Source organism: Spinacia oleracea, chromosome 1 (assembly GCF_020520425.1).
Source record: "Spinacia oleracea cultivar Varoflay chromosome 1, BTI_SOV_V1, whole genome shotgun sequence".
Lineage (NCBI taxonomy): Eukaryota > Viridiplantae > Streptophyta > Magnoliopsida > Caryophyllales > Amaranthaceae > Spinacia > Spinacia oleracea.
In genome coordinates, this window is record NC_079487.1 from 6571909 (window position 1) to 6587979 (window position 16071).

The window sequence follows — 16071 nt, forward strand, 5'->3', positions numbered from 1 at the left end:
GCCTCCTTTATGGGCCAAGTCGTAGCTGACGGTCCAGTCTTTATGAGGCCGGTCAGTTACGTAGCTCACTCCACAATCGTAACGGTCCATGTTTCTCCTTAGTTGAGTGCACATTTTGGAGAGACGCTGTGTAAAATCTTGGGGGGCAACGCCTTTTCCGATTGCACCATAGTCGGGGCGAATTTTGCTTCTAAGACAATGTTTCGTAACACGTCACAGCTTTATTTACATCAAATATTCGGCCCACATTTTATTAACTTTTTCGGATTTTACAGTCTTAGTTCCTACAAATCTAACCTCATTCTATTAAAAAGGGTTGAGAGGAAAAGTAGAAAGTAGAAAGTAGTTGCATGAGGTTGAATCATATATCCACGACAACCGGATTCGAACAGAGTGGCAAAAGCAGCAGATATCCAACCTGGTGCAAACGACTTTCTAAAAAAAAACCAATCTAATTAAGGACTTTGCACTTGTTATACTTCCTCCGTTCCGGAATACTAATAACGATTTGATTTTTTTCACTATTCACATAATTCACTTTGACCGTATTTTATTTATAGTACTCCCTCCGTTACTAAATAAGTGTCCACTTTCCAAAAATAGTATTCCCTTATAAGTGTCCACTTTCTATTTTTGAACATACACTTTTCCCATTTTATATACACTTTTCCCACTCTTCCACATACTTTTCCCACTTTCCCATAAATCATTATTACTTTTTCATCACATCCACTTTTATTTGTACTTTATCAATAAACAATTATTTACTTTTTCCTTTACCAAAAAAAAACATTCTCAGTCATTATCTCTTACACACAATTCAGTTTTATTAAATCCCATGTAAATGTCCAAAGTGAACGCTTATTTAGAAACGGAGGGAGTATATGAAAATAAGTGTTAGCATATGATATATTGTTGATTTCATCTTAATATATATTTTATAAGTTTTTATAATAATTAGAGATATTAATAGTCAAAATTATGCATTAACAAGCGTATACAGTCAAAACATTGAGAGTAAGGGAGTATGACTCAATTTCAAAGAACTCGAAAAGGCTTCTAGTTCCTGCTCTATCAAACGACTTTCTTTTAAAAAAAATAAAAAAATCTAATTAAGGACTTTGCACTTGTTATATGACTCAATTTCATACCGGCAAATGCGAAACATACGTTACAACAAACATTGATCAACAATACCACAATACCACAATACCACAAGTTACACACAGCTAAACATCAACTAGACCATGGCAGAGAACTCCCTAGACCAATCAAAGCCTGAACTGTTGAGTTGAGTTGAGTTGAGTTGAGGTGTGATCCCTCTCTCAAGAGCATCTAATGAAGGATTAACTTGTGACCTTACTCAATCAAGATTCAAGACAAGCTTGGATAAATAGCGATTAGAAGGAATGAAGAGGGTCACGATTTTGATAATACTGACGAATGTTCACCCTCCAGATGTTTCAGCTCCTCACGCCAACCATCCAACTTGTTGGCCTTTTCGAGCTGTTCAGGTTTCATATCTTCAGGGCTAGCCTTCTGCAGTTGAGCTTCTGCAAGCCGAATCTGAAGAAAACCAAATACAAGTTCACAGGTCAAATATGTTTCATGACATTAGTAGTCACCTCCAAGAAAATTATCAACAGATCCCCCTGCAATTGAATCATAAGTTCTTGCAAAACATAATTCAAGTCTTTCGATTGCAATAAATTACCACGTTCAGATCATAACATTAACAACATAAATCCTATTGTGATTTGTGAATATAGAGAAAGGGAATGGCAATAAAATGCTCGTAAGCATGTTATGAGTTATGACTGAGCCACTGAGGGATATCCCATATCATAATTAATCAATCTTCAGAGATTTATGTTTGTTCGTGATACATCAGGGTATCAAGATCATCAACGCATGTACCAATCATAATATACACATCACTTTGTTAACAAAAAATTCCAATGTTCCCTTGACTCTGATAATCCACTTAGTAAAAGGGGGAAGAGGACATAAGGAATCTTTGTTCTCATGTAGATCCAATTTTCTGTAATGTATCCTGTATCACCTTAAGCAGGCAACGTATAATCAGACTGAACCAAGTAAGGTATTTGGCAGATTATATCACAGTTGTGGCAAAATGAAGGGGTGAAACGCCGAAACTAGAGACTCCCTTGCGGGATAATTAGGCCTGGTTATTGGGTGGGTTGAGGCATTCAAATGAGGTAGGACCAAAGTTGTTGCGGGGTGGGCCAGGGTCATGCGATTCAGGTCCATGGCCTTTCAAAGGAGGGTCGCTAATGGACTTTAAGCTGGTCTCTGTAAGGTAATTCAAGTATATCTATTGAATGTCAATCCCTACTTTTTTTAACAAACAATTTGGGCCTCTTTTTAATTTAAACAAATAACAATTTAACGATGGAGAGAGGAGAGTGGCTAAAGTTGCTTTACCCCTCATGACAGGAAGAAAGTACCCCCCAAATTTTTTTTGATTGCGAGATCAAGGGCTAAGGGTCAAGTATGAAGTGAGTCCTCAAATCCTCAACAATGGGCTTCTCTGATGAAGGAAAATCCAACATGTGGCATTACTTGGGGTACTGAGTGTAATATTTAGTTGACTAAGGCCACCAAAGATGATATAGCTATTGAAGGAAGCTTCGGTACTCCGACTCTTCACTTCATCTCAAGTACACGCTAACATGGATATGGACACGCTAACTCAGTTTTCAGCCGAATTCCCCATGTTTTCAACAAAAAGAAAGGGAAAAAGGAAAGAAATGGAGAAACTCCATTGAAATAGAGTAGAGAACTCCATTTTCAAATCTAAAACAAGCAGGAAGAGAAGGTAGACAAAGGAATTCATTTTAACTATGTCACGTGTACGGTTTAGGGGAGGGGGACTAGGGTAGGTAGTGAATGGGGCTGACATGGGGCTTATTTTTAGATTTCAAATTCCTACGCGACAACCGCGACACGGTCCGCGACTAACGCATCATTTCCGTTACCGAGACTCCGCGACCGATCCCGCGACCGTGACCGATACCGCATTTTTTATCTATTAAGCCGCAACATTTGGCCTGACCCTTTTTCCTAATCAGGCGTTCAAGACTTCAAGCCTACGTATAAACCCAAGGAACTTATGGTTTCCGACACCATTCACCACAGCCTGTAAAGGTCTTATAAGTGAGTCATATCCTTCAAAATAGGATGTTGCTTAGGAGCCAAAGAGTCTTCCAAAATTCATCCAAACTTTTTCGCAAGCATTGAAAACAAGCTTTTATATGCAGCAATCCAATCTCGTAAATCATTAGAGAGCTTGGAACCCAAGTGGGCTCACTCTGGTTGGTTTCCATAACCGTCTTAGGGTGTGAGACTGTGAGTTACATATTGCCTCCAAAATGGAAATGGCTCGGGCTATTATCTTCAACAAAAAACTAATAATACGGACACTGGAATCCTTTCAGGACTATTTGGGAGCTCAGTAACCTTTAGGAAAAGTTCATTTTAAGCATCCAAACAAATCCCGAAGTAGGTCTCTTGGACATGACTTTTGATTTTTGTAGGGCCCAAAGAGTCAAAGACCATTAGGCAACCATGACAGACATCCCATTTTTCAAAACACAAAACACCAGATTTCAATAGGGTTGCACCATGGTTCATACTTCATAGTCAACTTTCCATCATCAGTAGAACATGCGCTTAAAGCTATGTGAGTTCAAGAGACTTCTCTAACTTTCCACCACTTGTCAAAGTGAGTGACTTAAACATGACTAATGGCATACGTACCTTAAATCTGGTTTACATACACATCCTACTGACATTAGGCAATGTTTGTGAAGCCTTCATAGTCTCTCTGTAGATTCCAGAAGAATGCTCGGGCTATTTTGTTAGGTGTTGTTTATAATTCAGACGGTCTCTAAATATCCTTTGCAGAGCCGCAGGAATAGAAAAGCACCTCAAATTATATTCTAAACTTTCCATTAACATCCAGAAGGCGCGATCGTGCAAACTAATGTCTCTCTCTACATACAATCAAAGCCAAATTCCAACATCACATATGGAAACTGTGACTGTTAGGTACTCCCTCCGTCCCTTAAAGATTGTTCTATTCCCTTTTTTTTAACTTTGTTAAGAGTTGTATTGAGTAGGTAGGTAGAGAGTTGTATTGTTGTTTAGCATATGCAATAGTGAACAAAGTAGAGAAGGATGGTGGGGACCATATTAACAAAAGAGGAAAAGAAGCTATCTTTTAGGGACGGACTAAGAAGGGAAAATGAGAAAAATCTTTTGACGTAGGGACTTGGGGAGAAACTGAGTAGAGTTAGAATTTATTTCTATTGAAATGGCTGAACTTGTCCGTTAAGGCAATACACACATTTGAAATGAGGGCACTGAGATTTCACAATTGGTACTGACCAGTTGGAGTATGGACCTAAGGCTACCAATTATCCCAGAAACCTTAGTACACTGCGCACGACCACAACACAAGGTCTTCGCCTTTTTCATAGTACCGTATGCAAATTTGATTCAATGGTCAGATTGGTCACTGAGAAAACGTACAAAATTTTACCCTTCAAAAAAGAGCCTGCCTTAGCTATTACTCCTGTTAGAATAATGCCTTGAATCAGTCAAGCCCCTTACTGCAACGCCCCAGCACGGGGATCTGACATTATAATGGTGCATGTGGTACATCTGTTTTTGTGAGAGGATTCAAGTCAAGGTGGAGATTTGTTAGAATAATGCCTTGAATCGGTCAAGCCCCTTACTGCAACGCCCCCGAACTTTACGGTATCTGTTATTCTGGACTAGGGTTATCTGTTTTGGGTCTATTTTCTGGGCTTTTCCGCATCTGTCTAGAGAGTACTATATAAACTCTCTAGGTCATAACCTAGTTGTATTCTGTAATCTGTATTCCTCAAGATCAATAAAACTTTCCTCCCCTCTCCTTGTGGACATAGCTAACACATTGTTAGTGAACCACGTTAAAATTCTCTGCGTTCTTTATTACGTTCTTTATTCTTTCTTTGCATCCGTTATAACAACTCCATATAACACTAAAAAAGCCCTTGAATCCAAAGCCCTCCCCAGCTTTCTACCAATACCTAAAAGAGGGCGTTTGGCAAGAGCAAAATATCTCACATCCCCTGTCGCATAGAAACCCTACAGCTACTGAGTAGCAAAAAACATGTTCCCTCCCAAGTTCAATTGGTAATCCTCATCTGGCCTCAATGTCTATGACAAGTTAAGTCATAACCAACCAAAAAATCACTGATGCATTGTAATCCTGATAAAGTCAGGGTGTAGCAGAAACAGCATAAGGTGGTGGTACTCCGAGTTTCACATTTATCATATTGACTTTTCAAGATTAAAAAAAAAAATTGAAGAAATTCCACTTTCTACTGTAATTAATAATTTTGGAGCATATTCTAAATTTATAATTCACTATTTACTTTCAAGCACCTTATCCATAGAAAAAATCGCGGATGCGGTTGCAACCGCGGAAACCGATTGTAACTGATAAATAAAACAGACCGCGGCTAACGTAGTGTGGATTGTCTAAAAACTCACATTAACATGTTCAAGCCTGTTAGTACTTTTAAGTTTAAAAAATATTTTTTCAACACAATATAACCAAACCTATCATAATATGAGTGGTCATATTTTGTGAACAAATAATCACTCATAATATCATGTTCCATAAAATACATATTAATTACTAAAATATTTTTCGCCAATTTTTACAAAAAAACGGTACAACGGGGAAAAAAAAAACGTTCTAAGGCAGCTAGTTACCACTACATAACCGACAACGCGTGGAGATAGGTGTGATTTTTGTCTCACCATTATGTAACGGGGTTTTGCGGAACCGAAAATCCAAAATCCGTTACAGAACAGCTGTTACGTAACCGAACGGCCGAGTTTGCTTATTTTATGAAGAAATAGGGTTTGTACTGGCTAAAAAATTAGCTTAAACTTCACAGTTCTGTTAAACTCACAGCTTAAAAAGGGTCCACTAAGAATACACCAGTAAATACAACACAACAGCTGATATAGAGCAACAGTAACTCAAAGAAGCTACTTCAAACAGGAGGAGGGGGGGGGGGGGGGGGGGGGGGGAGCATTCCTCACTTCTTTTCAATATTCCCAAGTGTATCTCATAAGCATCTCAATAGGGTGGGTGGATGGATGCCCCTTCAAAATGTCCATGGGACTTGGAATTGAACGCTGCCCTAACCTTACAAAATCCATCAAAATGAGTCCAATGACCATTTACTGGTTTAAGACCCCAATTTGTGTCACGTCTCTAAAGGTCTTAATGGAGGTCAGCCATAAATTTCAAAATGGGGTTTGATACCACAAAATTGGTGGTGGTGTCTACAGTCCAAATTGTCAGTATAAAATATAGAAATTGGTGGTGATGTCTAAGGTCCAAATTGTCAGTATAAAGTATAGAAATTGGTGGTTCTCAAAACTTCAAGGCAAGAAGGCTTGTCTCTGTGCATGCTATGATCTATGTCCTCAGTAACAACTACATCACCCCAAGTCCACTGTCATGCATGATTGCATGCACCTAATGGTTCTTTGATTTCATGCCTAGGAACCACTCGATAACCACCTTATCTACTCATAGTCATTCAACGAATTCTCCATCAGTTGCAAAAGAGGCAGAAAGTGCCCATGTGATGAGGGGAGAGGGCAAGCAAAAACACCATCCAAAAAAGGAATACTTCAAAGTGCTTCACTTATTTGTAAACGGACATAGTAGTAGTAAGAAAAAAATACAAGTTCCTAAATCACTCAAAGGGATTATATTCTCAATTTCTCATTCAAGAACTTCACATATAAAATATGTATGAGAGTTAAGAAAAAGAGTGAGATAAAGATTTTTTTTTCAGTTTCTTGACCCTTCAGAAACAGAGATTAGATTTGATCATCGTAACCAATTACCAAAAAATGCATACTCAATTTATGGTCGAAAATTACTTAGATAGGAATGGTACCTTCTTTTTTAAAGCTCGGATCTTTTTGTCAATATCTACACCTGCATTGGCCGTATCTGATCCCACTGTAGAATTCAGTGAAGATTTACCAGTAGCACTGTTAGAAAGAGCTAGCTGGCTAATCTGAGAAGTAGCAGACTCCAGAGATTGCTTTAAATTTGGATCTTGAACATCTGTCTCCTCCATATCCTCATCAGCTGAATATTCTGAGTTCTTAGCTCTATCAACGGCAGCCTATCAAAGCCGAATTAACTAATCAATCTTCTGTTAAAAACTTAAAACATACATACAAATGGGGGGGGGGGGGGGGGGGGAGGGGGGAAATTGTATTATTTTGAGATTGAGGCTATCACGCATGATTTATTCTCAGGGATGAAGAAGCTATGCTGACCTAAAAATTATACTCACAAGCCAGAATGATTATCACCCGGAATCTACACTACAACAAACTAATAACCGACCTTACATATCATATGGAAAAATGAGTAGCTGCAAAGAGATCATTGACTTCTTGGACTCTACAGAAATCTCACAACTTTATGAGAATAACTTTTTTTTCTGCTATTCGTTCTAATAAAATACTGTTGAGGAAAGACAAGGAGTTAAAAAAAACAAAATTTAGCAATGTTTGAATTCTGCTAAAGAAGAACAATGCTTCAATGAAGGTGGTGCCTTGGCGCGATGGTCAAGTGTTACTCGCTATCCACTAGGTCATGGGTTCGATCCCTGGAAACAACCTAGCCTTGTGCACTGGGTACGACCTCTAAGAATAGTACTTTCATGAAAAAATTGTTACACCCTCAAATTGGGATGCCTTTTAAGCAAAAGCTTGTGATGTGGAACAGAGATGAAGACCAAAATATATAATCATAACAGGAAACCAAGGAAATCCGGAAGACCGGAACTCGTCATCAAAACATGATTTGGAATGAAGCAAGGGAGGTTAAGTCAAACCAGTGAGTCAGTGAAAACAACTGTGCACTAACTCACTAAGTCTATGGACAGGGAAATCTAGAGTAGCAGAGGTTCGCATAGCAAATAGTTGCATTGTTACATTGATTATTTTGTCAGTGTTTCTCACATAGTCACATACTCCTAGCATGTTAGACCTAACTACAGTGACTGAACTTCTCTGTACAATGTTTTCAAGCGAGATGACCGTCCACTAGTACCTCTAAGATATGAACGCAAGAACATAACATAGAGATTAAAGAGGACATGTTGACAATCAACGAAAATTTCCAAATTCCAAGTTGAGTTAATGCAATTAATAAAGTAACATATCGTACAGATACATGGCCCTAATGACAATAGATAAATGTACCAAAAGCTGCAAAAACAAAATGACTTGTTAGGATAAAAGACAGATTGACCAAGCACCCCACAAGTGAAATATTGTAACAAAGACATGAAATCGTCATGTGAGAAGTCTGAGAACTCTTGCCATGATGAAATAAATAAATATATTCAAGACATTGGCAAAGTACTTCCATATAGTTTTTCCCTTCAATCAGATTATCGGAATTTTATCTTCCACCAGTAAACAAAAATTAAAAGAGAGTCAATCAAGCTGCCTCATTTGACCGTCACATGCTCGATTGCTCATATTTACTTCGTATACAGCTACTGGTAATATTATTAGATTCCTCAAGCCCATGAGATAAATAACCAAACATTGATATACACCGACTTCCAAACACAAAATTAGAGGGAATAAATGGGTTCACTCTTAGTTTAAAAAAGCGTGCCCAAGGCGCGCCTAGGCTCAAGGCTCACCTAGGCACAGCTTTCAGCGTCTTTAGCTCTCCAGGCTCACCGATGTGAACCAGGCGCGCGCCTTCTTGCGCCTTAGGTAAGGCGCAAGGCGCAGCACAAGACCTTCAATCTTCGGGTGTAATAGGGTGATGTGGATCCTTTTATTTACTTTTTTTTCTTTCTTAATGATATAAACACACCCCATGTGACCTATCAACGGTCATATCTCTACAACCTAAGCTTTTTGGATAGTGGCAAGTTAATTTTTATATTTCCAGCTTGTAATTACCATGGGATATTCTAAATCTGGCACTCCATCGACGGGATCACGCCTTCTTAGGTTGTCAACCAGGCGTGCGCCTTCCTGCCCCTTTGTGCGCCTTAGGTAAGGCGCAAGGCGCAACGCCTTGTGCGCCTTCAATCTTCGGGTGTAATTGGGTGACGTGGATCCTTTTATTTACTTTTTTTTCTTTCTTAATGATATAAACACACCCCATGTGACCTATCAACGGTCATATCTCTACAACCTAAGCTTTTTGGATAGTGGCAAGTTAATTTTTATTTTCCAGCTTGTAATTACCATGGGATATTCTAATTCTGGCACTCCATCGATGGGATCATGCCTTCTTAGGTTGTCAACCAGGCGCGCGCCTTCTTGCGCCTTTGTGCGCCTTAGGTAAGGCGCAAGGTGCAACGCCTTGTGCGCCTTCAATCTTCGGGTGTAATAGGGTGACGTGGATCCTTTTATTTACTTTTTTTTTCTTTCTTAATGATATAAACACACCCCATGTGACCTATCAACGGTCATATCTCTACAACCTAAGCTTTTTGGATAGTGACAAGTTAATTTTTATATTTCCAGCTTATAATTACCATGGGATATTCTAATTCTGGCACTCCATCGACGGGATCACGCGATTCTTATGAACCGGCAAGAAAATATGGCACTACAATAGTATTATGTTGTTTTGAGTATAAATTGTGTTAATTTTGTTCTATACCGAATTTAAAGGTTTATTAGGAAATTATGTGCGCCTCGTATCGAAAAGGTGCACGCCTGAGCCTTGTGCCTAGGCTCCATGACCCTTGTGCGCCTTAGTGCCCTTGCGCCTTTTTAAACTAAGGGTTCACTTAGTTCTTTTTGTGACTTAGGTCTTCTGTGACTTATGGAGTTCCTTTTCCTCACTTTTCAAAGGTTGACCTTTTTTTTGAAAGTGAGCATATAGTAATATAACCTCGTAAAGCATTAAAAATTCTTCTAGAATTGGAGTTACTAAGCCAGAATGAGGAACAGCATCACAGAACCAAGTAGTAAAGCGGAGGTAAATTACAAATAAAAGCACACAAAAATCAAATTGGAAGAAAAAAAATCTTTGTAGAACTAAAACAAGGAAAATCTTTTCACATGAAGGACTTCTTATTTCAGGGGTCCAGGGCATACTAAACAATGGTTTTGGTAACAGTTGAAATATTAAAGCCCCTGTTGATTCGCTTCTCGGCATGAGTTTTGTATTGAACTGATGACTGATGAATCCAAGAACCAAATAACCCATCCCAAAACTCTATTTTCTCTCCCCTAGTCTCCTCCTCCACTCCGATATCCCTTTATCTTCCCTACTAACCCTTCCACTCCACTGTCTAGTCGTACACTCTCTTGCAACTCCTCTGTCTCCAGCCCACACGCTCACTTTAATTTTCATCTCCCTCCACTTTGACTCTCTCTAGCTGCTCCCTTCACAATGCCTCATCCGTCCAATGTTGGTGCAAATATTTGCAATATCCGACTAGCAACAATTAAGAATTGCAGCAAACATCACTAAAACTTCTCATGCAAAAGTTCTAACTTGCCTAGTAGACACCCAAGAGAATAAGAATGATCTCACAATACACAAAATTCAAAATTTGGCCTCCTTTCACTCTCCTCCCCAATCTTCCAGAACTGGGAACAAAAAATAATTTGGAGTTTTGGTTGCTCAATAGAGTTCAAGATCATGGACTTTGGTGGTCAAAATCAAATTGTATTTCGAAAATATGTGAGGATTTAAGAAAAAGTGGTGATCGTGGGAGGGTAGGGGTAGGGCTGCAAATGAGCTGATACGTTCGCTAACAACTCGCGAACCAGCTCGGTCAAAGCTTGGCTAAAACTCGTTTATTAATTAATGAACGAGTTTGAACAAAAATTCTAGGCTCGATAAGTAAACGAGCGAAGCTCGAACAACATCACGTTCGGCTCGTTAACGTTCACAAGCACTCGGTTATAGCTCATTAATTACTCGGTCATAAGCTTGTTTATATGCTCGTTTATAACTCACTCAAGCTCGAAAAAATAATTTAATGGAATAAAATATAAGTTTCTTTAAAAAAATATGACCCTTAAATGTCAAGAATTGTATAAAACCGAATCGAATCTATCATGTAGTATAGTATCCCATGGAATATTCCAGTCATGCATATATTTTGTGAAGTTTCTCCTTGATTATATGATTTAAATCAATTTGACGATTTCTCAAAACTCGTTCATCAAGCTCGAATAAAGCTCGTTTAGCTCGAGCTCGAACTCGGGTTTAAGCTCGAGCTAAACGAGCGAGCTCGAGCCGAGCTCGAGACTTCCTAATGCTTAGCGAACAAAGCTCGAACAACAAATTGCAAAGCTCGGTTAAGCTCGAGACAAGCTCGAACAATGAAAATCCTTATCAAGCTTAGCTCGAACAAGGTAAAACTCGGATCGGCTCGGCTCGTTTGCATCCCTAGGTAGGGGAAAGGAAGCATCATTCCTCCCTCAATGGAAGAAGATATTACTGCAAAAGCAATTGTTTTGCTGATTGACCATGTGTAAGGGTCTACTAGGCAACCACTTTCCCAGTAGCAGAGTAGTGGAATGGTTGAAGTAGATATTTGTTCACATAATCAACTTACACCAAAAGATATATTACACTGACTTTCTATGCTGCAATTATTCCAGAATGGAGGAAGTGTATACAAAGCATTAAAGGATTTATTAAGAAAAACAAATAGCACCTGTTGTCTCTTTTCTTTCTTTCTCTCGTTTCTCTTGACAGACTTGCTTTTGGGTTTTGCTTCCATTTGGGGATCGAATCCAGGTGGTCCAACTTCTGAGTCCATCTCCTTCTTCCACTGCAAAAATTTTTGAGTCAATCCTTTCAGATTTTGCTCATATCAGATTCATCGATTGATGGCTACAACACAAATATGGACCAAAAAAGGAAGAAAATCGGGAAATGGAATACATTTGAATTAAAATTCAGCATGGAGTGATGTATAGTTATCAATTAAATAATCTACTCCGTGATATATACATATATAAAGGGGAGTTTTTTGGAGAGCATTCAGAGTGCCACGTAGGATTTCCATGTCATCAAATACTAATATTATTTCAGATCCACGTCTTCATGTTAAAACCGTTCTCACATTTTTAGCTTGTTTCCGTTCCTCCTCCCTTTAGTTCCTTCAATATTATTCACATAGGTAAGATGTAAATTTTTTAATTTACTTTGGATTTTTAGTGGTTAATCTCTTCCACAATTTTTCTGCTCATAACATGTACTTCGTATATGAAAACATGTTTGGGTCCTTGGGTGAGAACCCAAGACATCAAATATGTAATATATATATGGATAATCTTTGAATTCTTTTTACAGCATTTGACTTAGAGAATGAACAGTAGTCATTGTAGACTCACACTGTCATGCTTATTGGCATTGATTATAAAATAATCACTGTTCTAATTATCGCTTAAAGTTGAAAAAAAAATCTCACAAAAAAATTTGAACTTAACCCGTGCATCGCACGGGCTTTAAATCTAGTAACAAATTCAACTCAACATCATTCTGTTGTTTTAATCCCGTAACATTTCTTATGCCACAGACCCATTGTTCGATCAACTAGGTGGACTGGTTTGAATAGTCAATTAGCATCTCTTAATACTTAGGCAGCAACTATTGAAATATGTTAAGGTTGTTGTTATCCTAATATACTTCAGCATGGGGAGTGGAGGGCATAAAGACATATCCCTAGTTGGTCCAAATCTACACTAAAGATCAAGTGAATATTATCAGCCTTTGTTCATGTTTAATTCTTGGGCAAATTCAAACCGTTACCGTGTTGCCTTGTTGGATGAGTTCATCAAGAAATTCTCGAGAGCTTGCAAGGTTTTGAGCTATCCCTACCACTATATTCACCTAAACCTACTTCAAATCCCATCACCATCAAAACCAGTTACTTCAAGCTAAACAAACTTCAAATAAACCTCCAAAGATCCAGCCCTTATTCAGTATTCTTTGGTTTTTGTTCAATCAAATACACATATCACAAGTTCACACCTTGAACCACATCACATTTCCAACACAATGCATTGACAAAACATCACAATTAAAAACAAGATAAGACTAAACATGACAAATGAATAATCAATCAAATAATGAAACAGTGTTCAAAAAATGCAAAATGATAGCTTATTGCCAGTATATATTGATATTCACATCACCAAAATCATCAATGGGAATCAATTAAAACAAAAAAAAATCGAGCAAATTACAAAATAATCATACAAAATCAACCAAAACAAATGAAAATGAAAGTTACCAAAGTTCCTTTAGATTGATAAATGGCAACTTCTTCCTGGGGAGTATAACCAGCCCTAATTCGGATGGGTTTGCGAAGAGTACCATCAGGTCTACGAGTAGGACCCACTAATCTTTCTCCTTGTTTTAGGGTTTTTTCAAGCTGTTCTGTTATTTGGCTTGCTTCTTCTTCTACTACTACTTCAACTCCATTGTTTTTCGCACTGTTTGCCATTTTTCATCAAATTTTTCCGCCAAAAAAATCTTCAATTTCTGGGAACCCCACCAAGCAAAAACGGAAGAATTTCTTGAAAACGAATCCAACCCAATTCAGGAGAAGGGAAAAGAGGAAGAGGGTAGAGTGTTGCTGCTCAATTGAGAAGGTAAAGGTCAGTCAGTCATGGTGGCAACAGAATGTTGTGGGAACAGGTAAGAGTGTGGTACTTCAAACAACTGGAAATACTTGTTGTATTATGTGGGATGAAAAGTGGAGGGGTTTTGCGTTGAGCTCAGTCCTTATGCCTTAGGTTACCGCGAGATCCGACCCATTTCACAAAGGTGTACTTCGACCAATTGCATGTTGGTTTAGTGGTGATTGACGCTGAATTTGGTAGGGAGTATCGCATGTTCGATCCTCTGCAACAATAACTGGGAGGGGACTGGAACCTATCCACCTAGAACTCGCCCCGAAGGATTAGCCTTAAGGGTGAACCGTTTGGTAATACACAAAGGTGTACTTCGAACTTTGCGGGATACCGTTGATAAAGACTCGGGAGCACATACTGACATACGTAAAACATAATTTCTATACAAACTCGGTCTTACATGAAATACCACCAAACTCGGCTCTCTCCATGAGTACTCAATATGGGCGGTAACATATATTCCGGCGACCGAAACCTTACGCTGGTGGTGTTGCGTGGGTCGAGGCAATAGAGTCAGAGATTGAAGTTTTTGAACATTTTTTTCGTCCTCCACCGTCATTGCTTCGCATGTATGGTACTGGAATCACTTCCTTCTACTTTGGGTTTTTATTACTTTTAGTTTTTTAATTTTTGAGTTTTTGTGATTAATTTTGATTTGGATTTTCGATTGATTTTGCTTATTTTTATGTGAATCTGTTGTTGAGAAGCGGTGATTTTTCTGCAATTATCCAAACATAAAATTGAGTTATAAGGTGTCATTCTAAAATAACACTTACTCACCTTTAGATCACATTAGTGATAGTTTTCCGCCAAAACGAGGTGTCATTTCTTGATCTTAAAGGGGTAACGTACACCAGTACATTTTTTCGGTCGATTAGTGATAGTTTTCCACCAAAGCGAGGTGTCACTTCTTGATCCTAAAAGTTGAGGTACACTATTAGTTGTGAGTACGAGTTGATTTTGGTTGAACTCGACGATATGAGTAAGGAGTACTTTTATGTCGTGGCAAATGAGATATGTTTTCCTAATAAGTTCTTAGATGAGCCTATCAACCAAGAATAGTTTCTTGACTATTAGCAATAGATTTGCTTAGCTAAAATATTTTAGAATTAAGACAAGCAAAAGCATGCTTAATTTTTCAATGATTTGGGATCTTGATTTAATTCACTCTGCCGGAACTAACTATTTCGAATAAAATGCTCAATGACTTATTTAAATTTCATGTTTGGTTTTCAAGTTATTACTCATGATAAATGTTTAGACTTTGCATGCTTCAATGTAGTCTTACAACGTACTTGATGTAAGCCGTAGCAAGTTGCTCCATTTTTCCAGGTCTCCTTCATTGGTATAAACACTGCTGACTTGATCAAACTATGTACCACAACTCAAATGGTATCATTTTCTAACTTTGACTTGGGCAAACAAGTGACAAGGTCCATTTGAAGGAAATATGTCCTTCACCCAAGGTGCATTAAGTCTAATACCAAGGTTCAGATTAATTGCGAACAATTAATTCAGTGAGATCAAGTGATCGGAACAGCTAGCTGGAGCAATGCTTCCGATCAGTGAGTTCTAATGGATATTGAACTCACAACTTACTCTTGACTGAACCTACAAGGTCACACCAATGACACGTAACAGATCACCGGATTAAATGAATCGGAAATTCATTTAATAGCTTTTCGGGAATTAGTTGGAAAACGTAATATACGATACGACCTTGCATCGGAATCGTATATCGTATCGCGAATATTCGTAAGCTAGGCGAAACGAATAAATCGTATCGTACGACGGTGATTCGTCGTATACGAAACGATAAATAATATATCGGAAATATATTAATCGCGGATACGGAAAGGAGCAACGCTGCCAGCCCAACGAGCCAAGGCGAGCAAGCGCGCAAGGCCCACTGGGTGTAGCAGCGAGCCAACGCGCAAGGCCCAAGCCTTGGCTGGGCGCGCGCGCGCACGCGAGGTACAGCAGCAGCAGCGCACACAGCGCGGCCCAAGGCCCAGCGCCTGTGTGGCTGTGCGCGTGTGGGCTTGCACGGACGTGGCTGGCTGGCGCATGGCCTACGTGCCTTGGCCGGTTGATATTATAACCTAAGGGTTATAATATTATTCTAACTCACGTTTTCCAATAACCTAATGCAAAAAAAATCAGATTCTAACCTAAGGCAAGAGAAACCTTAAACTCTCTGTGCCTCCATTAGAATTGTTCTTCCCAAAAGCACAAACTCTTGATCGATTGTCTAAGCTACGATAATCAAGACGGATCTGATCGTGTCGGTGAACCAAGTAGAGGAACGACAAGTGG

At 38.8% G+C, this 16071-nt stretch overlaps 1 protein-coding gene across 1 annotated transcript; it reads right to left on the bottom strand.

The window, feature by feature from the left end:
- Positions 1–947: 947 nt before the first annotated feature.
- Positions 948–13894, bottom strand: LOC110775994 (partner of Y14 and mago). The gene is made up of 4 exons (NM_001426322.1): positions 13353–13894; positions 11769–11885; positions 6996–7229; positions 948–1566 (listed from the first exon to the last, which is right to left on the bottom strand). Exons 1-4 carry the CDS (start codon positions 13563–13565, stop codon positions 1420–1422), a joined length of 711 nt encoding a protein of 236 aa, NP_001413251.1. The 5' UTR covers positions 13566–13894; the 3' UTR covers positions 948–1419.
- Positions 13895–16071: the final 2177 nt, after the last annotated feature.

Excerpts from the sequence above, each read along its gene's own strand:
- LOC110775994 (NM_001426322.1), bottom strand. The coding sequence starts at position 13,565 with ATGGCAAACAGTGCGAAAAACAATGGAGTTGAAGTAGTAGTAGAAGAA. Across the intron at positions 11,886-13,352 it reads ATCAATCTAAAGGAACTTTG|TGGAAGAAGGAGATGGACTC; the intron begins GTAACTTTCATT and ends AAATTTTTGCAG. Across the intron at positions 7,230-11,768 it reads AGAAAGAAAAGAGACAACAG|GCTGCCGTTGATAGAGCTAA; the intron begins GTGCTATTTGTT and ends CGGCTTTGATAG.